At 37.4% G+C, this 22354-nt stretch overlaps 1 protein-coding gene across 1 annotated transcript in view; it reads right to left on the reverse strand.

Moving 5' to 3' along the window:
• GRID2 (glutamate ionotropic receptor delta type subunit 2) overlaps window positions 1–22354 on the reverse strand; it is a 738061-nt gene that overhangs the window by 232084 nt on the left and 483623 nt on the right. The window contains exons 5-6 of the mRNA XM_075090836.1: window positions 8630–8683; window positions 329–502 (exon numbers count right to left, since the gene is read on the reverse strand). Coding sequence (XP_074946937.1) covers window positions 329–502; window positions 8630–8683 — 228 coding nt within the window. The remainder of the gene's footprint in view (window positions 1–328; window positions 503–8629; window positions 8684–22354) is intronic.

Consider the following 22354-nt stretch of genomic DNA (forward strand, 5'->3'; position numbering starts at 1 on the left):
ATACAGCTATGGGGAGGAAATTCTTCTTGGTGAGTTGACAAAAAGTAAAGTTTAGCAGGGCAACAAAACAACTATACCACTCCCTGGAGACCAGGTGGCTTTTTGGGACGTTTTTCTCAATTGCTGTGGAGTGGGCGAGTTCTGGTCCATCAGTCACACTCACCCCCCCACCAAAGTATTTCCGTGTTGTGCCATGAGCCATTAAACTACATGTCAGAGAGTATATGAAAAATAAACGTTAAAAATTACCCTAAGCCCCTGGGGAAAAACCTTGAACTTATCTAGAAAGACAGTTCCCAGGTGGGGAATAGACTGGTATATGAACTACCTCCATGCTTTGGGAGAAAGGGTCCTTTGGATCACACAGTGATGAAGATATTCTGTGGTTGCCACGGAAACAGCGCTGACTTATGTTTTGGGGGACTGGAAACGTCTGTCGAATAATTGTTAACCTTCCAATTGACCTTCTCACCAGCTCCTGCACATCCACATCATTTATTTCCTGGAGGATAAGGCAAAGGAGAGAATATGCATAAAAGTTAAAATACAGAAATGTTACCACCAGATTATAAAAAAAAATAAACTGACAGGGCCAAGAGGCATGTGATTGCTACACAGCTATTGTCAAGCTCTGCTATAGCCTCAAAAGGAATGTATGCATGCTTATCAAAATAACTGACATACCACCCTTACAATAATTGCAAAATTTTAAAATGTACTGTGCCCAGACCTCACCGAATCTTTGTACATGTAACTGGGCTTAGTTGTTTCATTTTAGGTTTTCTCTCCCTCTCCTTTTCCCTTTGATCTTTTACTTAAAAGTGTTTCACAGCATCCTTGGCAGATAATGTGTAAATCAGTAGGAGTCATAGCATGATGTATTTCTAAGTGTAGCATTGCTTAGGAGCTGTGAAGGTACAGACAATTATTCAGGCATTAAGTGTTCATTTCCTGGAAACAGAATATCAAGAACCTATAAACAATGTGCAGGTTAGCAAACATCATTTACCAAAAGGGCAAAGAAAATGCATTAGAGCATTCTAGGTGCGTATACACTTGTTTATAGCAAGACCTAATTTAAAACCAACTTTGTACTCCATAGGCTACCTATTAAGACTTACAGCTGAACACTGAAGTCTATAGACACACATACTTTAATGAAAAAAATAATGAAGTAAATACATCAATATGTGAAATACTAAGCTTAAAATATTAAGGGAGGTTATGGAAAACAGAAAAACCAGTTCTTTACACGGTGTAAATTCCTGCAGTTTGGCAACAGTGTTTTACACCATTGAAAGATGAGGCCTTTGGGGAACACAGAGCAAGTAGTGTGGGCTCACAAGGAACAGCAGCTGACTCCAACCTTCACATAAGAACCTGAAGTCTAGTTAAACATGGGCTTTTTCTGATGATTCAAACTGGGTCAAGCTGGTACCTTTCAAGGCAATCCTGTGTCAGTACTTTTCTGTAAAGCAGAAAAGATAATCTACAAAATTTCTCAAACTGTTTAACTAGAATCTATTTTTTATCATACTGAACTGTTTGCCCATAATATGCCTTAATTACAGAGGCTGATGCCCCAAACTTTCTAGGCGTTTAAATATGTGGATACCCCCCAGTAAAGGAGGTGCTTGAGGAGCTCGTACATTTAACATACCCTGGCATACAGCCATAGTTTATTGAATATTTCTGATTCTAATTTATATATATATAGCTTTTCATTTTTTGAAGGATACAGCACATGTGCGCTGTTATATCTGTAACTATACACCATAATCTACTTTTGCATTTAGCTTCCTGATCTATCCCCATAATCAAGAACTTAGGAGATACCAGGAGAAAGATGTGAACTCAAATTAAAGAATCTTTCGCATGAAAAAGAAGCCAAGCTTTTTGAAAAAGCAGCTTTTCATATGTTAAGACAACTATCCCGGTAAGTTTTGACCTTTTTTTTTTTTTTTTTTGGACCTTCAGTGAACATTCATTAATTATTTTGAAGCAGCTTCTTTGGACAGACTGCCATTTGTTTATTTCTTTTAAAACTTGGAAGAAAAATACATGAGATGTAAATTTTAACTTCTGCTTTCTTGACTACAGTAGAAGTATTTTATTCTTTTTCACAGATTGTCACAGTTTTTGAATTAATCTGTTCTTAATGTTCTTCTTGAAATATAGATTTTTTTTTTCTGCAAACAAAAATAACACATGGCAGTGTAATATCTTGCGTTTCTGGTTGATTAATCCTTAATGTAGCATAGATAATGGTTTCTCTCAGCTTAAGATGCCGTCTTTTCATTTAGTCTGTATCATTTTACTAGCTGTAAGGTAAAAAGAAATAAAATGCTGTTCTAGCAAAATGTATGTAATTTTTAAAAATAATTCTTTCAATATAATCAGAAAGGAGAGCTCGAGAAACTTATCTTGATATTAAAATATATCCTTTCTCAGAGGATTTAGAAAAAAGCTTGCCTGGTTTCATTACACACTTGCCCAAACGGTAACAGCAAGACTATTAGACCCGTTCTAATAATGTAAAAACTGATACCTGCATGGCCACGTTATATTGCTGAATAATGCTTTAAAAGAGATTTTGACTTTCAGATGCTCAAACATTTATCTTTTCTGCCTCAAAAGTGTATTTATTTTTTTCTGTATTCAGCATTTTTGTGTGCATTTTAATTAGAGTGTTCTCATTTTAACCTTTAGGTTACTACCTCGTATTTTTATACCTCACCTAGAAACTAAGAACAGAATCCAAAAATGAAAGAGATTTTTGTATTTTTGTCAAGGAGGTGTACACATCAAAAGATTAATGATAGCTATTATTTTAAAGGCTGTGAATTCCACCAATTATATAATAAATTCAGATTTTTAGGTTAACAACAAAGCAATGCCATGCAAACCCAAATTCAACTTTAGCCATTTGCTATATATTTCTTTGTCATTTTTTTTAAATACTTGGCATTGACTGAGTGATGAGCCTTTTATATAATGACTCTCCAATATCATCTCTCATTCTTGAATTTTGGATCTGACTTAAGAAAACTATATAAAGCAACTATTGTATGAGAGGAAACAATTTTCATTTGCACTTCAAAGGAGGATACAGTGTAATGATATAAGGATGGCAGATCAGTTATACAAGCACCAAATGTAAAATTAAAAATAATTTAAAATTTAGCCAAATTGAACTGAGTTGACACCTGTATAAATTTAAGCTGGGTTTTGTGGTTGGTTTCTTTTTGGTTTTTTTCTTTGGTTGGTGGGTTGGTTTTTGTTATTTTTTTTTTTCCTCCAAAAATCAGAGGTTCAATATATAGTTCCAAACCTTTCTTTTGTTGGTATGAACTTGGAATAAAGTCTGGACTTGGAATAGGCTGTCCTATTTCAAATGGAACAAGCATGAAATTAGATGCATACTTCATTTGAGTAGGCAAATAAATAAGGAAAGAAACACTATTTTAAATTAATAGCTCTTTACAGATGATTTAGGAAAAGGGATCTGAAGATGATCACCTCGACATACCAGGCAGAGACTCCAGTGGGAAGCAAGACCATATACCGGACACTTAATATACATTGCTGCTCAGCTTCGTATCATTATTTTAAGGTAAGCAACCTAGGCAGAGACTTACTATTCACCACAGAGCAACCACACCAGTGGTGAGAGACATGGAGGGAAAGATTTTATTCACATGCTCCTGTAATAAGCACCAATGACTGGGATACCTTTTTTTAATAGAAACAACTTAATTTGGGGCCAAGAAAAGGATTCCAGCATTTATTACATACTGGACAGGCTCTACTTTCCAGTGCATGCCATGTTTTCATCACATCCTTCAGGACACTCAGAGAGGAGAGTTTTTTTCCTCCTCCAAAAGCCAGGAGCTGTGAGCAGGGCACAGAGCAGGAAAGGGTGGCCACTGCACACCCCCTTGACGCCTCTGGGCTGCCACTGCTCAGGCCATAGCATACTGGTGCTATGCTCTTCCTGGTTTTCCAGCACTTTCCAAAAGAGATGTAGTTGAGGGGAAGGCATAACTAGATGAAGTTCCAAGACAAGTAAAGGGACATCTTGAACTGCATAGCCATTTGATGCATTATAAGTCCCTTAGGTTTGTTAGGTTCTGGGTACGATGATAGAAAAAAAGAAAACTGACAGGAGAAGGAGAAATCAATTCTTGGCTTTCATGGAGAAAAAAAAAATCCAAAAGCTTAGAGTAAGCAGGGCTAAGTCAGTCTGTCCATTTGTTCTCACCTGACTGAAAAAAAGAGCTGGCAGCTTAGTCACCAACCTGTATCAAAGAGGGTAGCATTTCACACCTGACCTGCTGTCACCATTGGAAAACACAAGCATTCAAATGAACTTCTAATGCTACTATTAATCAATTATCCATATTCAAATGTAGAATTATGTGAGCTCCTGGAACTGAGCTGTGATTTTAGGACCTGATCTAGCTGCTTGAGCTTAAAACAATCGTCATGCTCTATGCTCTTCTTCATGGTGGGGTGCATTGGGCTGAAACACAATGGAACAAGCCAAATGCATGGGCTGAGGACCAGCCTGCTCCTAGAAAACACAAGTGTTCATCTGAAAGTAGGCACTGAATGCAACCTTGTGAGTCCTCCCGTCCTCTCTTGTGCTATGCTGGGCAAACCTGTTGGATCTTTTTCCATAAACGGATCTTTGAATGTGTTTGGGTTTGGTTTTTTTTAACTTCTCTCCTCAAAGGAGTTTTTCCAGACTCTGATGCCTCTGGTAAACTGGAAACCTTCTACTAACTTTTGCCCTCAATTTATTCATGGGCAATTTGAACTCATTTGCTCTTGTGCCAAACTTGTCCTCTAGCCCTTGACAACAATGCATTTATTCACACTCTGTATGTGTTTATAAACAGAGACCATATCCTCTTTCAGTCTTTCTTTTCACAGGCCAATCAAGCCAAATTTCAGCCTCTTCTCACAAAAATCAGCTTTTCTGTGCACCTGTTCTGTTTTAATTTTAATAGAACTGGTCATAATTGTGCACATTATTGCAGATGAGATCCAACCAACCCTTTGTACAGTAGCATTAATATTTTCACCTCCTGTATGGTGACTGTAGGCAGTGGAAAGTGTTTTGGCCTGTCCTTGAGTAAACAATAGTAATAGAGAAATGGTGACAGCCTCGGGCATAGTAAGATGACCCTGAATGTTTTAACAAGGGAAAATGCTCGAGACACACATGGACTGAAAATTAAAAAAAGGACATTTCTTTCACTTAAAATGAGCAAAAGAAAGAAAAGTGCTGAAAATCATACAAATGTCCCTTCCCCAGTCCCGCCGAATAAAATCAAAGCTTACTGTACACTTGTGATTTCAAAGTCATAAAGAAATATAATTTTACTATCCTGTGCTTTTTGAGGTTATATTTACTACAGTACAGAGGAAAGAAGCAAGCAAAGACAGACTGATGGCAGAGAGAGAGTGAGAAATCCATTCTCACATTCTGTTAAGGTATATTTTATCATGACTACATTCAAATATGTGACTCCTGCAAATTTTAAATAAAGAATTGCACCATCTGCTTTAAAGCCCTGAAGAAATAGGAACATTTATTTGGAGAGTGTTTCCTCAGCTGACTGCACTGATCAAAAGAGATTTGTATTATTTGCAAAGGACTAATATGATGTATTATGCTTTAACAAATTACGAATCCTTCATTTTATGGGAACAACCCCCTCCTCCCACGCTTGCATTTCCATTATGATAGACAGTCTTCAGACAAATTTCTTGTGTTACATAAAATGGTAACTAATGGGACAATAAAAATTGAGGAACTCTTTCCAGACATTATAGCATTTAAAGTGAGCAATTAAAATAACAGATGTTACCTTACAAAGCCTAAACAGATTCCTGACCGCAAAATTGAAGGTGGTATTTCCTTTTGTATTACTGTACTCAGTAAGTGTGTTGTATCCCCTTGGCACAGTGACGGAAAAGGAAATTCCAGCTTACTCCGGTACCTCACTGCAAGGAATTATTTGAATCATATGTGGATTTTGCAAAACAATGCAATTTCACTGTCATAGATCATATTTGGTTTTCAGATTAGGAGGCCAGAGCAGCAGCGTTACAGTTACTTAGTTGACAGTCTGATTTAGCCAATACAGGCAGACAAACGCAGATGTCTAAGTCATCTAAGATGTCAAAAACCTTTTGATTTATGTACGCAACAAAATGGGCAGAGCTCTGAGATAATTTCACAGTCATATGGAAGTACTGTGGTCATCAACAACTAATGGACAACCATATCAAATGGACTTGTATTGGAAGATAGATATTTTATATACCACCCAGTAAGGGGCTCGTAAATCACTGCTTTTCCAAATCTTGCACTGCCAAAGCGAAGGTATTGTGATCTTATTACTGAACTGGTAAAATGTTGCAATAAGCAAGTAATATTATGCAATGTTAATAATTCAGCAAATATTTACATTTCTGTTGTAATTTAAACATGGGAAAAAGGAAAAATAGGGCAAAGCATGATTCTTTCCATATCATTACATACAAATCTTATTTATTGCTAATCTGATTTTTTGTGTTCACAAAACATTGTGATTATTAGCATTTTGAAACAAACAGAACTTCCGAGTAAGTTATTTAAGTGGGAATATGGATTTAGGTTCAGAAGCAGATTAAGCTGAGATGGCATTAAACATGCTTATCTTCTTTATAACCAACTGCAGGAATGACTGAATGAGAGACAGAGATTTTAATGACTATGGTTTACAGCACAGTTTGTCAGAATGAACTTAATCATGGCTTTTGTCCATTTCACACACAAGACTATAAAACTAAGAAGGAATGATATATGTTTCTCTGCGTACATCATTGACCCCTCCTAGCTGTTGGGACCGCAGCCCAGAGAAAGAGTTTTGGGCGGAGAAGGCAGTTTGGAGTGGTAACCACTTTGATCGATCTGCCGTTTAATCTGCTGCAATGTGCAAATAACGATGCTCAGAAAGCAGAATTATTTCCATAGAGACGCTAATTTCTGAATAAAAAGCAAAGAGAAAGTGAGTACCTGAGGAATGGATTCTCAGTTTTATTTTGCTTTTTGAGGGTGGAGGAGCTGACGCAGCTAAAAGCAAGCACTTTTTTTGAACTTTCCAATTGAAATAACATTTAAAATTAAAAACCAGTCGCAGTGTCTTTAACTTGAACAGCAAGCCAATATCTGGGCTCTGCCTAAGAAATTGTTGCCTAATGTATTGATACAGAGCTTAATGGTAGACTGCTTTAGATGTAGTTAATGGTTTGGTTTTTTTTTAAACAGTAAGTAGTAACTCTGAAGAGTAGAGATGAATGCTGTACTTCAAGATTCCACTCACTACAAGTGAATTCTAGTTTAATCTGACAGGAAAAAGAAAACGTCTATGATGTTCTCATAACTATCTGTAGCTTAAAGCTGGGTTCTCAGCCAGCGAGGCCTGCTCCATTCAGTGCTGGATAACACACACGTTACTGGTCAGGAGCAATGCAGGGCCCAAACCAATAACTTCTGTTGGACCTGGGTTGTCTTCACAGCACTTTCTGAGCCATGATTTTCTCCAGGGAAAACTGGCTAAAAGTCCACTGGTTTAAACAAGTAGGCCAAAGTACAATCCCACTGCAACAACTCTATACCTTACTATAACCTTGAAAAAAAATGCTTTGGATTAAATTACTTCACTATTAGCACACTGTATTAAAGAAAATCTAGTAATTAAGTGTGAAAACTGAAGTGCACAGTAAATCCATAGAGTAGACGTGGAATATACAGGCAATATCTCCAAGCAATCTTTTTTTCCTGAGGATATACAGGAGTCATATGTTCTACATGTTAGGGGAGTGTCATCTCCCCAGGGAATTCAGCTGTTCTGGACCTAAATTGTATTTCATAAAACAGAAGAAAAATCTGAATGTCGTCAGACCTAAGAACAACTGCATTGTTCAATGTTTTATATGAAAAGCTACTTCACATATTGACTTGTCATATTTTAGCTGACAAGCATTCACGAAGAACCTATTTCACAGTTTAAAAACAGGATCTCAATTTAACTTTCTTCCTTTTTTCCCTTCCTGACCATTCATATACGACCAGGTCCAGACAAAATCCTCCCACTAGTATCAACAGGTTTGGGTATCAACCATGACTGAATTCTAGAGGAATTCTTAACTGAAACGGAAACATGGGATTTTATTGTTATTTTTATTATTAAGAAAAATCGTCAAAATATAAACACAACACAAGCACTCCATTATGAAAGACTACATATGAAAAAAGACCTTAAAAAGATCCTCTTAAAACAGTCAGCTCAAGCTAAATGTGAAATCTCAAGATATTCAGAAGGAAAGGGGTTTTAAAATTTTATTTTCCGTGTACTCATTGAAGGACTTCTGTTTAAAATAGGCAAGACAAAACAGAGAAGTCCAAGGACTTGTAATTCTATTTTTTTTTATTAAGCAACATCCACTCAGCCAGCATGCCTGAACTTTGATGTAGCTCCTGCTTCGGGTTAGCAAAGACAAGATCAGCATGAATATTGTCAGTAAGCCTGGAAACAGGATTCATGGTTCACAACAATGTTCACTTGACAGTTACCTCATTTATAATGATCCAGTGACAGTCAAAAGCAACCAAATTAGTCTCCACGACCTGAAATAGAGAACAAACCAGCTATCAGTCAGCTTGCTTGTGAAAGCCAGAAAAAAATTTAAATGGATGCTCTCTGCAAATAACAAAAACTGAAGCACATGCTCTTGAAGACCTTTGTTATTCAACTGAGGATAGAGAACCTTTAGCAAAATTCTGCAGAAGCATTTGTGTTATTGTTTGACTTGCTAATTAAACTTGGAAAATACATTTCATTGCTGGCATCACAGAAGAGAATATGTTTCAGTTGACTGAGGAGAAAATGAAATCGTTTTTGCCTTAATATTGTGTGTGGAGAGAGAGCAACAGAGAGGAAGGCAGAAAATGAGTATCAAGTAACTCTTGTCAGATTTCTATAGCTCCTGCCTCAAAGGCCTTTCCAGTGTACACCTACCCTGGAAGCCTGTGAATTAAAAACTGAAACAAACCCAGGTCAAAGAAAACCCCACAACACACACGCTGGGGTTCATAGAAATGAAAAGAGTGGGGACGAAAGGGTTCTCTTGAGAAAGAGGGCTGTCACAGGGATGATGAATGATGGCCTCTTCCAGGCTCCATGTGCAGAAGGCCTCTAATCCTCCTCCCCCACATCATCTCCCTTACTTTGCTGAAAATTATTCCAGGAGCTGCCTCTGTGCTGGGCTGAAAATGTACTTCCTAACTCATCTTTCTCTCAGCCCTATTCTTTCCTCCCTTGAAACCACTACACTTATGTGGCGATCATGTTTGATTCATCTTTGCAGTGGAAACAAAGAGAGGAAAAAATACATTTGGTCTACTTTCATTAGCGAGGAAAGGAATCACCAACAGGAGGGAGGCCAGAAATAAAATATAGAAAAGGCTGGGCACCTTTAAAGTTTTTTTCTAAATGAAACTGAATTAGCATTTACACTGAAACAGTTTTAAAACGTAATTAATCCCATTGTATTTGTATAATCACCGTGCTCATCTTGATTCACAATTCAAAACCACTTGATACTTAAAACTGCGTTGAATCCCAGAAAAAAACAAAGTCAAAAACTGAAAAAAGGCTTGGAACTTACAATGTTTTAATGTTCAAATAGATGGCTAGTGCTGGGCTCCTATTACTTGGACCGTTGCACAGAAGTCATGTTTGGCTCTTAATGATGACCAACACAAATAGTAGTTGCCAAGGATGACTGCAATTTATACTGTGCCATGTTCAAAGGAGAACAATTTAACTGGCCACAAATCTTAAGAGCAGCAAAAAACCCCCATACTGATAACCTTCATTATTAATTTAAAGGTCATTAGAATTGGGGTCACTGCTTATTTACTAGAATGATAGGCAAAGATGGAAATTCTGATCTGGAGAGATTGGAAAAAAACCCAAAAGCAGCAGTGTATAAACTGACTTGTTGTCGAAACTCTCACAGCACCAATAAGAAATGAGGGGAAATGACAATACATATATACGTATCTGTGTATATGAGTGTGTGTATATGTATATAAGCACATAGCTGCTAATGTGCTCCTAGAAAATTTCAATATTATTAGCTGTAGGAATAAGGGTCCTCATTTTACATGGAAATTAGACTCACTACTCTTTCTCTGTGGTGACAACAGTGTATTTTGTCATGTTGCTTTGACATTTTCTTGCATTCTCCACAGTAAGCATCCACATGACATATTAAGGAACAGGACAGAAACTGAGTAACTAAGTAATGGGAGGCATTCACAACAGGCCCAGCCAGGATGCTTGAACTGGAGCATGGCTGTTCTAATCAGATTTCTCTTATCAAACCTGTTGGAAGACAAACACATCCAGGAACAGAGAAATGTTAAAAATGGACAGAATAGTAACAAAGTTCTCAAGGGAACATTTGTTCCTTAAATAAATTTCCCAAGCATAGAGTTTATGGCATTTACAACATAAGCAATGCCATTTAAATTTTCCATAAGACAAAACAAATCAACACCTTACTGAAGCAGAAACAATTCTTTTAGTCAATCTACATACATTTCTGCAGAAAGCAGGCAGAATTTAAAAAAAAAAAGGGGGGGTGTGTCACATCTGACAAATTTTCTAGTTTCTTGTCAGGTTCCTGGCAATCTTGTCCCTCCTAACTTCTGGCTCCAAGATGTCATGCTGGGACTGTCTGCTCTGCCTTAACTACTCTGCTCAAGATGAGGTCTCCTGAGGTTCCTGTGGCTCCGAGGCAGCCTGCCACAGGGACGCCCTCAGAGTCGAGGCTCCCAGTGGTGTTAGGGGAATGACAACGATAATTATGTTCCACAAAGGGCTCCTAAGCTTTTTCTCTGCTTCCAAACGGCAGTCAACCGAAACTTCAGAATGAAGGAATCCACAAAATGAAAATTCTCATTTTCTGTTTAGTTTTTAATAACACAGTAAAAGTGGGGTTGATCACTTCTTTGTGCCTGAAGCTTCGGCTGATCAGATTTTAATGCACTTTATCTTCCATTAAAAGTTTGGCTTCAGTTCATTTATTTTCTTTATAAATTCTTGGTTCTGTGTACCTACTTTGCCCAAGCTCTCAAATTTCAATTAGGCAAGGCCTTTTCAACAGTGTATGGTTCTAAGTGTTGCTGTTTTTATTATGTACAGCTCACAGACCACTTAAGCCAGACTATGGAAGAGGCTTATTGGTCTCACAAGTCACTTGCATTATTTCAAACTGCTCAGGCTACCTGTGACAGATTTATTCACAACTTGCAAATAATAAGATGAAATGCATCCATTTTTTAGTTACAGTTGAAACTCCTCAGCTGAAAGATCATGTTTTATCCATTAAAGTTTATGCATTCATGAGCCTACTCAATATTAAAGCCATTTTCTAAAAGCTTATGTCAAATTGAGATGAACTTGTAATGTACTCAGAGACACTCAAACTAATGTATTCAGAGTTGAGATGGGCTACGAATAGCCCCTTATTTAAGAATTCACTTTCCCTTTTGGTCTGCCAGAAGCTGCTTTTTGGCATTTTCCTTAGCCCACCCACCCAAACCTTGTTCTAGTATTGAGAGTGCTGGCTTAAAAAGATTATTGATGATGCCCTGAGAAAGTTGCTAGGTTTTTTACATTTTATTTTATTTCATAGAATACAGATCTACATCTAAACTGTGACTCAGCATTAGAATGGGATTTCAAGGCCATCTTTTCATAGAACATAGAATCATTAAGTTTGGAAAAGACCTCTAGGATCATCAAGTCCAACTGTCAACCCAACACCCCCACGACTCCTAAACTATGTCCTGAAGTGCCACATCTACAGGTGTTTTTGACACCTCCAGGGACGGTGACTCCACCATCTCTCTGGGCAGCCTGTTCCAGTGCCAACTGGAACAGGCCATTTGGGCCTGTTCATCATTGGGCCATTTGGTCTACCTGATGAAATCCTAGTCCCACTGATATCACTCACAAAAGAGCTGTCCAATTCAGCAAAATCAGGATGCTGCATCTCAGTCTTTCACCTCTGAACACCTCTTCTCCCAGTATGGCCTATATTGTCCATTTATTTGACTTCAAAGTTGGGCAGTGCACATGCTACGTCTGTATGAATTGCAGGGGACTATACTATTATCATCATCATTCATAGCTTTCCGATATTTTCCAATTATTATACTGCTTAACGTTTTTCAGTGTAGAATAATGCCCAGGCATAGACACAGTTTTACAGAAAATAAATAAATACAATACTATGTACACCTTCAGTTTTGATGCTTGAAGGAAAAGGTTGTTTAACCCTAAAGTTTTCTTCAAACACTAACACCAATCATATGCATAATCTGGCAGTCAGAAGATTCTCTCCAACAGCAGTTATTAAGCACAAGTTTACAAGTCCGAGAATATATTAAATCACTCAGAAAAACCCCTAACTATCTACAGGCAGCAGCAACACAACCTAGATCCAATTACCTGTCAGTAAAACAGTCATTACTTGGCCACAGCAAGCCTTTACAGTCATGACACAGTGTTCCACAATGCCCTTGTCGATCTACTGAGTTTGCTGTTTAGTTTACTTTAAAAAGCCACTGCATTTTCACTTGGAAGGGATGATAACAAATAAGATTAAAGTGAAAAAACCAAAAGAGCATGGCTGGTTCTGAAAAAAATTGATCATAACCTAAAAACACATACAACACATCTTCAATGGAACTGTATAATGCAGTTGTGTAGAAGTTTTCTATGACTAATAAGTTCAGAAATTTAAGACATACATTAGTTTTCGGAATTATGATCTTTGGTTGAACAATTCACACTGCATGCATATCAAGTGAGTTGGCATGAACTTGTGTTTTGTGCCAGGGAATAATGAATGTATAAAATAACACTAGCAAAGGCGTAAAGGCAGTAATGAAGAAGAAATCTGATGTCCTGTATGTTAGAAGCAATAAAACAATTTGGTGTGTGGGTGTGGGTGTGGGTGTGGGGGTGTGTGTGTGTAGGAGGTAGGAGCTTCAAGACCCCAAGCATTTGAATACAATGCAAGTTTCAGATTCATCCACTGGTTCTGCTGGCTCCGTGACAGGAAGGAGTGCTGTGCACTCCTGTAAGGCTAGGGACAGATTGGAAATTTCCATACAAGACAGAAGGCAAGTGAAAGTATTGTTTATGCAGCTCACCTCTTAAGCTAAAACTGAGAAAAATCAGAGTGTGCATTCATAATGAGGGCTGAACACCAAAATCCAGCACAGATATTAAATGGAAGAGAGTTGATCCTTTCCAAAACAAAGAAAACGATGCACGTTTGACAAATTCTTTTTTCACACTTCCTCTAGGGGAAATCATAGAGGAATTCAGCTGTGGGTTACTAACAACACAAAGCTATAGTTAATGCAGAAAGCTCTTTCAAGCTAAACATAGCTGCTAGCTGGGAGAGTATTAGGAGACAGCACCATATATACCTACCCTGTTCTTACTGCTCCCTCAGGCATTTGCTTACAGCCACCTTTGGAGGTAAGACACTGAAACAGTCTTTGGTCTAACCCAAGATGGCTGCTTTTATGCTTCCAAATATATTTTGCTTCCTTAACTGTGATGAGTTATACTAGCAGTAGCTAAAAAAAGCAGAAACTTATTAATTCTGTATCAACTGTTCTGCAGTTCAGACTGGTTTTGTTTACTGAAAGGGTAAATAATTTGAAACAAGACAAAAAAACCCAAAACATTCTGTGCTGTTGAGATGGCATTTCTGCCGTTCCACTAACTACCTCCACTGCGCAAGCACATACATAAGCAGATGAACTCCAGTACGTACTGTGGAGCTGCGTCCTTGCAGTCTAATGCCAAGAGCAACTCACACACTCCTGTGTCACCCAACTAAATCAGTGTCAGAGAACAAGCAGAGGACAACCAATATAGCCAACGACTTCAAAGAACAATTTTTCTAAATTCAGCGTTTTTTCCTCTATACGGTGTTAGTATTTAATGCCATATCACACAGTTCTCCAGTACTAAGAATCAAAGCAGCAAGTTAGAAGTCCAGTTTTGAAATAGAATTCATGAAATTGTGGAAGAACTGAAAAAGAAATTCACTCTCTACCCACTCAACCACTGCTCAGACTAAGAGTTCACACTGGAGTACTTAAAAACATTGTGTCATTAGTTGCATAAATCCTGCAGCAAGGGATACAACCCGCTGAGTACACAGTGCCATTCATACAATCATAGAAATCCACAGCAATAGATATAAAAGATAATTCCTAACATCTTTGTAACTTTAGAAACACGTTCATGTCAAACTCCAGCAGTTCTCCTAATACCCTATTAAAATAAATCAAACTTTTGCTTCATGAGGAAGGTGTTCCACTTAGTCAAACACGGATGCTATTGAACTGATGAGCAAGAACACGGATGAAGCAGAAAATGGTTTTCTTTTTCTAAAGAATTCAACTACACACCAACGGAGATTTTGCAGAGAGCCAAAAAATGCTGTCAAGAACACACAAGCTATGAGCAAGGACAAACCATCTGTCATTGACAGTAACTCCAGAACTCCTGAATCTTTGGAAGAGCCTGACAGTTTATCACAACTATTTCTATTGTTCATGCTCAAACCTAAATGCAAGACAACCTAAAGGAAATAAAGAAGTAGTAGTGCCAGCATGCAAGTTTTTGCACGTGCCATAATAAGCAAGAAAGCAAAAGAGCTTCCCAAGAAAAAGGGCATGTAATTTAATAGACATAAAAAGTTCTCTAGATCTCCTCTTCCTTATAGATATGGGCCCACAGACGTGGGTCAAATCTACAAGATGCAGATCAGAACCCTTACAAAGGAAACTCAGGAAGACTGTCTGGATCTTCAAAATTCACCTCCACGCACATGTAACAAGTTAGACAAGTTGTGCAAACATCCAATGAGCGGTAACGTTGCATGTATTAAAAGATCCATACAGAATCTGGCCATCTCAAGTGTCTCCTGTTTGAAACATAGGGGAGAGCCCTGGCCTCCAGTTTTACCTTTGCTACAGCTGGGACTGCTCTACAAGCTACCCAGATGCAGTGACTCATTTCTCAAAATGTTGAGAAAAAGTGTCTCCAACTCGAACTGGCCCTTCCTGTTAATTTCCTGCCCCACCAGGAGCTGTGGTAGTGACTGTGAATCTCTTTCTGCTGGGCCACCACTGACCAAACCACATTTTCCATTTGATTTTTCACAAAAGCCAACAGATAGCATTGCGTAATCCCTTGTTTTTGGAACTGGCTGGTATTGAAATAATTTAGGAAGTGATTTAGAAAGCTAGTTTTCTCAAGAGTTGAGCTGGGACACAAACTTCCTGCTAACCTCTTCCAAACCTCCTCTGTCTACAATATGTCCCATTTACATAATCTTGTAGTCTGAACTGCACTCTTCCAGCTAGAAGACTGGTAAATTGCTTTCATCCAATACCACTAGATTAGTTGCCCATGTCTTTTCACAGACCAACATCTTGGAGTCACCACTTATTTTATAGGTGAATATATGCCTTGACCTAATTTTCTCTCCCAGGGACATAGCAATTTGCTGAACACCAACATATGATAAAACCAGGCTTCCTGTATATATATGTGAGACAAAAAGCTGCCACTCTTTCACCCCACCCCCAAAAAAAACCAACACAAAAACCAACCATCGAACAAATAAAAGCCAGAAACTATTTCTTAACAATTCCTTTAACTGAAGAGATGTGATTTGGCTAGTTTGGGCACCTACAGAAGTCTCCTGTAGTATAGATGGCTCCTCAAGCAGTGATATGCAAAGCAAAATATGAAGGTTAAAGACTATTAAATAGGTAATGTACAGATAGTACTAGGAAAGGTATGTGATAAACTGAAGACTGCCTTACCTGATCTGAAGTTTGGAAAGGTAAATGCATGTAATTGTACTATTTAGTATGTTGTACTAAGTTAAACACTGAAGGACTTGTGCATGGAAATCCTGAGCTTGTCTCCAAGTTCTCTGTGTTTTGTTTTGTGCTTTTTTTTTTTTATTTTCTCCCCTCTTTTTTTTTATTTTCCTTGTAGCTGCTATTTCATTAAACCACCATCATTTTATCAGGCTATTTGTACCACTTCTTCCTGCTGGTGCCACAGCAAGACCATTTCTGTGTCTCTGCGCTTAGCCTTTGAGATTCTCAGTAGGGAAATCAGTTGATTTATAAAGCTCATTCTTGCACACCAGAAACTAAAGCTCATAAAAATCTCTCTTCACTGAAAGCAGTATTTTTGGAATCTAATTGTGGAATCTCTACCCATTTCCATGTGAGGTAAAAACCCCACACATGGCAATACTTATTTTTATTCTTATGTATCATCATCCCTTTCTGGGATTCCTTTCCCTCAAGTCCTTTCTAAGCAAAAAAAAGAATACATTGGATGAAACCTGATAGAGAAATCCCTAGGCTACTAGTTGTCTAGTTCCCAAGGATTAAGAAGCAAGTTTCTACACGACTTGGTGAGGGAGGGGAGGAAAAGACATCTAGTCTCCTCCTAAGGACAGGTGAGATGGCTGACATGGCTTCTTTTGCTTGTCTTATGAATGCACATTTTTTTGAAAAAAAAAAAAAAAAAAAAAAAAAGTAGTTGTTGAGGTACTTGATCAGTTTTTCTTTTTTTTCAGATTTACTTCAAAGGTGATACTTTTAAACTAAATGAATTGGGTTATTCCACTAAGTAATTAGTTTTATATTGACTTGTCTTGCCACCCTAATTATATGTGAAACAAGCCAAGCTCCAGGGAAGATTTCATCTCCCTTGCCCTAAGATTTTAAGAGATGGAGGCAGTTCAAGTAGAGAAATCAGCCCCATGTTAAAGAAAAGAAGTCAACAGTTAAATGTTCAATGAAGGTAAACAAACACAGCATTAATACTTCAGTGAGTATGACCATTGCCTTATATTGGGAACACATAATAAAAATGCATTCTGTCTGGTAGAAATGGCAATTTTAATTTTTTACTTCCTTTCATCATTGAGAAAAGCTAATAATGCATTTATTTTATAGGAACCTAAAACCATGCATCCTCCTCTGAGGTCAACCTGTAGACTATAGGTTTAAAGCAATACCTATAAGCAATTTAGGCACCTTTCACTTTAAGGACTATTTCAGTCTTACAATCTGTTTTGTTGTTTCTAAAGTTATGTTTTGATTTATATTCCGGTTATCCTCATGAAGTGTTTGTAATAGCCACTCTGGGGGGGGGGAAAAAAACACATCCAAACCCAACAAAACCACCACAAATCTGCTCTGAAACTATTTGGCTTTAACCCAAACCATGAGCATATTATGCTACCTGCACTGGAAGACAGTTGCTAGAAAGAAGAATAGTATTCTCAATGCACAATAAGGTACATCCCACCTAGAAACTGCTTATTTCAAAGTAACAAAGTGATTCAAACTCTCATGTAAATTCAGAAATTCAGATTAATTCCTGTTGTACAATTGCCTGTACCTTCCTTTCTTGTTAAGAACTTCTTGTAATGTCTTTTATACATAACTAGATTTTGTTCATAGAGAGAGTAGTAAATTGATGCCTGAAGATCTCTTGTTCTTCATCTGTTACTTTTTCTTCTTTTTTTTTTTTTTCTTTAAAAAATCTGAATTCCATTTGGGTGTCTGAAATCTAAGCTGAAAACTTGAGTATATGGGTTGAACAAGGGATTTGAATTAAACAGTTGTCATCACCTTTGAAGGTGAAGAATCAAACATAAGAAGCCTAAATCTATGCTGAAGTTTCAAAAATTTCCTCCTCTGTATGGATTAAGAGTTGGAATCAGAGATTCCTCCTGACTGCGTTGTTTGTTTTAAACATCTCACCATCTCCCACAATCAAACACATTCAGGAGCTACCCCTTGAGTGAACTCGCTCTAGATTAAAGGCTGTTGACAAGCCCTCCAATAGAGGGAAAATAATTGCCTTGCTGATTTTGACATTTTTGTAGCCAACTTCACTAAGGCCAGAATTTCTTTGCAACAGGGAAAGTTGGGGATTAATGAAATATTTTATAGATTTAAATTTATCCTGTCCATTCACCTAAGTTATTTTTCTAGGCAGAATGAAAAGTTCAATTCCCACTTTTAACCCTTTGCAGACTTTATAGGTAGCAGCAGGTTTATGACAAGCCTTACTGATATGAAGCAACCTTTCAACCTGTTAACATGACACGAGAAGCTCAGACAAACAGCCATTAACTCTAGGCTTTAACTTGAAGAGGAAAAAAGAATGTCAGTCTGACAATGGACCATTCGTAACATACACTTTTGGTAATTAGGCTGTGAGTGAAGAGAGCTTTGGAAGCTGCAGGAAAAAAAATACAGATGATAAAATGATATCTGTCATAATTTCAACATGTGCTCTTCTAGTAGCTCATATAAAAATATGCAGATTCTTATTTACTATCTCTTTAAACCTGTTGCCAATATGGAAACATGTACATAATGTTTCTAATGGGAATCATGATTAACCAGATAAATTTATCACTTTAGTAAGGCAGCGAACAGTTAAGACTGAAGAAGAGCACACTTGTAAGGCACAAGATTCCTTCCCAGTGTGCATTATTATGGGTTGATGCCACTCAGCAAAAGGACATTGATTCAAATAAAACTTGTAAAAAATCTTGTAAGGGTAGTATTTTTAAATAACCTTGCCCTTCTTGTCCATATCTGATTTTATACCCTAGTAATTCTACAGATTGTAATGCAGTTGTCTTGCTTACACCATTTTAAATGAGAAGAATAGTTAAATAGGATGGAAACCACTGTCAGAAAAAGGGTGAAAACCTTGGAGCTTCAGCAAGAACTTGAAGGAAGGAAGTAAAGAACAGCATCACTGATTCAGAAAGCTGTTTGATAGTGTGAACAAATAGTTTTTAGACTGCCACCATTTAAAAGCGAGCAAACAAAAACCACAAAGACAGAATACCAGTTTTCTTAATAACAGCCAATTTCCATAAAAATCTTCCTGTTCACCCCAGCTACCAGCAACCCAAATTAATAAAAAACAAAACAAAACAAGCCCAAAACAAATTTAATAACCTAATTAATTTTAAATAGTCTATTTGGCTGATTTTGGTTGATTGTTTTCTGATACTAGGTGTGGGTGCTGTTTTGAAAGAATTTCAGTAGAACTATTAAACATATGTATTGTATTTATGTCTTCAAACTGAAAATGCTAGTCTTAGTTCACCTCCTTTTTCCAAGAGTATCAAGGGAATATTTTAGGCCCAGACCCACTGAATTGCTCAGCATCCATAAGTTAGCCAGATTTTCCTCAACTGGGACTGCAGGATGCTGAGAGCTTTTGGAAACATGCCCATTCCATTCAGGTTTTTAAATATAAGTTGAGTGCCTTGAAAATCCAGCCTTGATTATGCTGGCAGCATGTTGTGTATTTTATTACTGTTATCGAAATCTGGTTTCAACTCCTTTTGCATCTGTTAGCAAACTCAGGATCTAGTCTGACGGTGTAGCAGGGAAAATGTTAAACATCATACACTACAGAATATATGGGTGCTGCTCTTTTTTCCTTCTTCATTGTCTGCCTTAAAAGCGTTTGTTGCCAAGCATCAGATTGACATTACTGAAACAGAAAGTATTTCATTTTCCTATCACAGGCATTATTAACGAAGGTCACCATTCAAGTGACAAAATATCACTGAAGTCATCAGCTCTTTTTGCTCTTCAGCTTGATGGTGGTGCCCCTTCTGTCACTTCACATATCTGTAGGGAACAACAGTGGCAGAGGCTCAAGTGAGACAGCCCACATTTCTGACTTGCACATAAACTTAGCATTCAGCTCCTCTCCAAGTAAGCAGGCTGAAAGCATTTTTTTTCTGGTAATAGAAGTTCAAGAATCAAGAGTAGTTTAATAGAGTTCTAACTGGCTGCAGGCTTGAGGCTCCCTACGAAAAAAACTCCTCTCAAAAGCATGCATACCAAGACAAAATCTAGGCTAAACCTATTGAAAATATTCTAACCACCAAACTGAAATATCAAATGTGAAGCCCATCAGCCGTTGTGGTTTCTGTGCTTCACAACAGATCACTAAAATGGATCACTCTTACTAAGGTCCAAAGGTATTGCAAGCCCAGAAGATCTGCACAAGGACTCACCGAGTTTCAGAGAGGGCGTGGATCGAAACAGCAGCCTTTTTCATAATGGTTCTAAATTTTCCTAATAAAGTACCTCTACATTTTGGGAAATTCTGCATGACCCTACTTTCACAGCCAGTCAACTACATGAACCTAAGCCATAATTTAAAGATTTTTAGTATTACCGTAACATATTTATGATAAGCAATTCCTGTCCTCTCACATTGACCATGCAACAGAGTTCAGATTCAGCTTCTCCCCAGAAAAGTGCTGGCCAGAAATCTGTCTGCATACCTCAGATCTGAAATGTTTCATATATACACTATTGAAAGTTATTAACAAAATAAGGTTCAAGATGAATACAAAGTACTCAATATATTACCATATTCCTATAGCTGCTAATTGTTAAGCTACCAGAAGTATGGCAACTCAGCAGAAACTGATACAGGTTAAATTATCTTCCAGCCTTAAAAAGAAAGAAAATATGCACATTTTTTTCATCATTGTTTGATGTTGATTTAAAAGTTGGTTCCACAGAGTAATTGCATCTGGATCCAAAGTGTCCAAGCAGCATCTATATTTTGAAGGACAGACACTGGGGATACAAACATGGCAGAATTGCAGGCTCAGGACGCCTGGGACATGAGCTCAGCTCTAATATTGAACAGATCCTGATAGACTGGGAAGTATTTTAGCCATGAAAGAATGGCACAAGTGGCCAATGTATTCATTTACAGAAGCAGATGAAGCTTTCTAGCCATCAAGCATGGGTAGGTATTCTAAAACACTTCTGTTTTAAGGTATTAAAAACTAAATGCGGAGCTGTTATAGGAAAGGAAAAGGCTGCAATCATAAGAAAACCAGAAAACTATCAGCATTTAACATGAACTGTGTAATTTGAGCCATTCCGTACAGTTCTTTAATAATTTATAGGCATTAAGTTGCTAAGAATTGTTTCTTGAATTGTATTGTGGAACAGTTGCCTGTTTCTTTTGGCTTACTAAACAAAAAGGCTTAAATTAGATCCTTTCTATCACCTTTTAAAAATAAATTGGAAAGCTTTCATGGAGAAAAGTGAAGAGTGGGAGAACTTTAAGAGGATTTGAGCATTCCAGAAAAGGAAAAACGGCGTGCATTTTGTTAAAAATACTATTAGTTCTGCATTTTTAAGTTTGTGAAAGCAACAATAGCCTTAGCAAAATGAGCTACAAAGAAAAATGAAGACCTTTTTAACTTTTGCAAAAAGAAGTATTGAAGACCATCCTAGACTAAGCCTGGATTCCAACTGTATTTTTTCATGGAAAAGAAGCTAAAACCATAATTTTATTTGGTGGTTTTTTTGAGTTTAGATCAACAAACATCAGTAGCTTGACTCATACTTATGGTAACAGTCCCTCTAAAGTCCGTGTAATTACTCAGTTGATTAAATTACTCATATGAGGAAAATAATTCATATGTATAAGAGATTACCAGCACAGGTGCCTCGATGTAAATTATGAAAGGCATATTACAGAATGTCATAATTTTTCTAGAATCACATTTCTTTTTCCCACAGGTACTGTCAAACACCTTTTTACCTTTAAGCACTGCATTTTCATAGCATTCTTTCAATCATCCTTTTTGACTAACCTGAACCAGAACAGTAATAGATCTCTCCTGTTCCAACTATTAATATTATGGGCACATGGTCTTTGCCTTTGGACGGTAATAGAAGCACACTGTCAGACCCAATAGCCAGACAATCCTTGAAGTGATACATGAGCTTTACACAAGAATAATCAACAAGAGAGCGCTCTATTCTCTCCAGTCTGATTGGTAGGAAAAACAAGTTGGCTATAAGGCTGTATTTTCAGCTGGGAGCAAGTACATCAGAAGTCCTCTGTGGGTCTTGAAGTATACAGTGCTAAGTTGAGCCAGTCAGAAGAATAAAAGTAAAGAAAAAGTAAGAAAGGCAGAAAGACAAAAGTCACAACCATCTAGAAAGGTGATTATTTGGTCTATTATGCAGGAAGTAAGAGAAATACACATCTGTCATGAAGAAATAAATTACAGCGAAGTTTGCTGTTCACCTAAGCAAAAATCTGAATGTGCAAGCATAATTATGGCCCATCTCAAGTCCAATTAA

This window comes from Phalacrocorax aristotelis, chromosome 4, assembly GCF_949628215.1.
Source record: "Phalacrocorax aristotelis chromosome 4, bGulAri2.1, whole genome shotgun sequence".
NCBI lineage: Eukaryota > Metazoa > Chordata > Aves > Suliformes > Phalacrocoracidae > Phalacrocorax > Phalacrocorax aristotelis.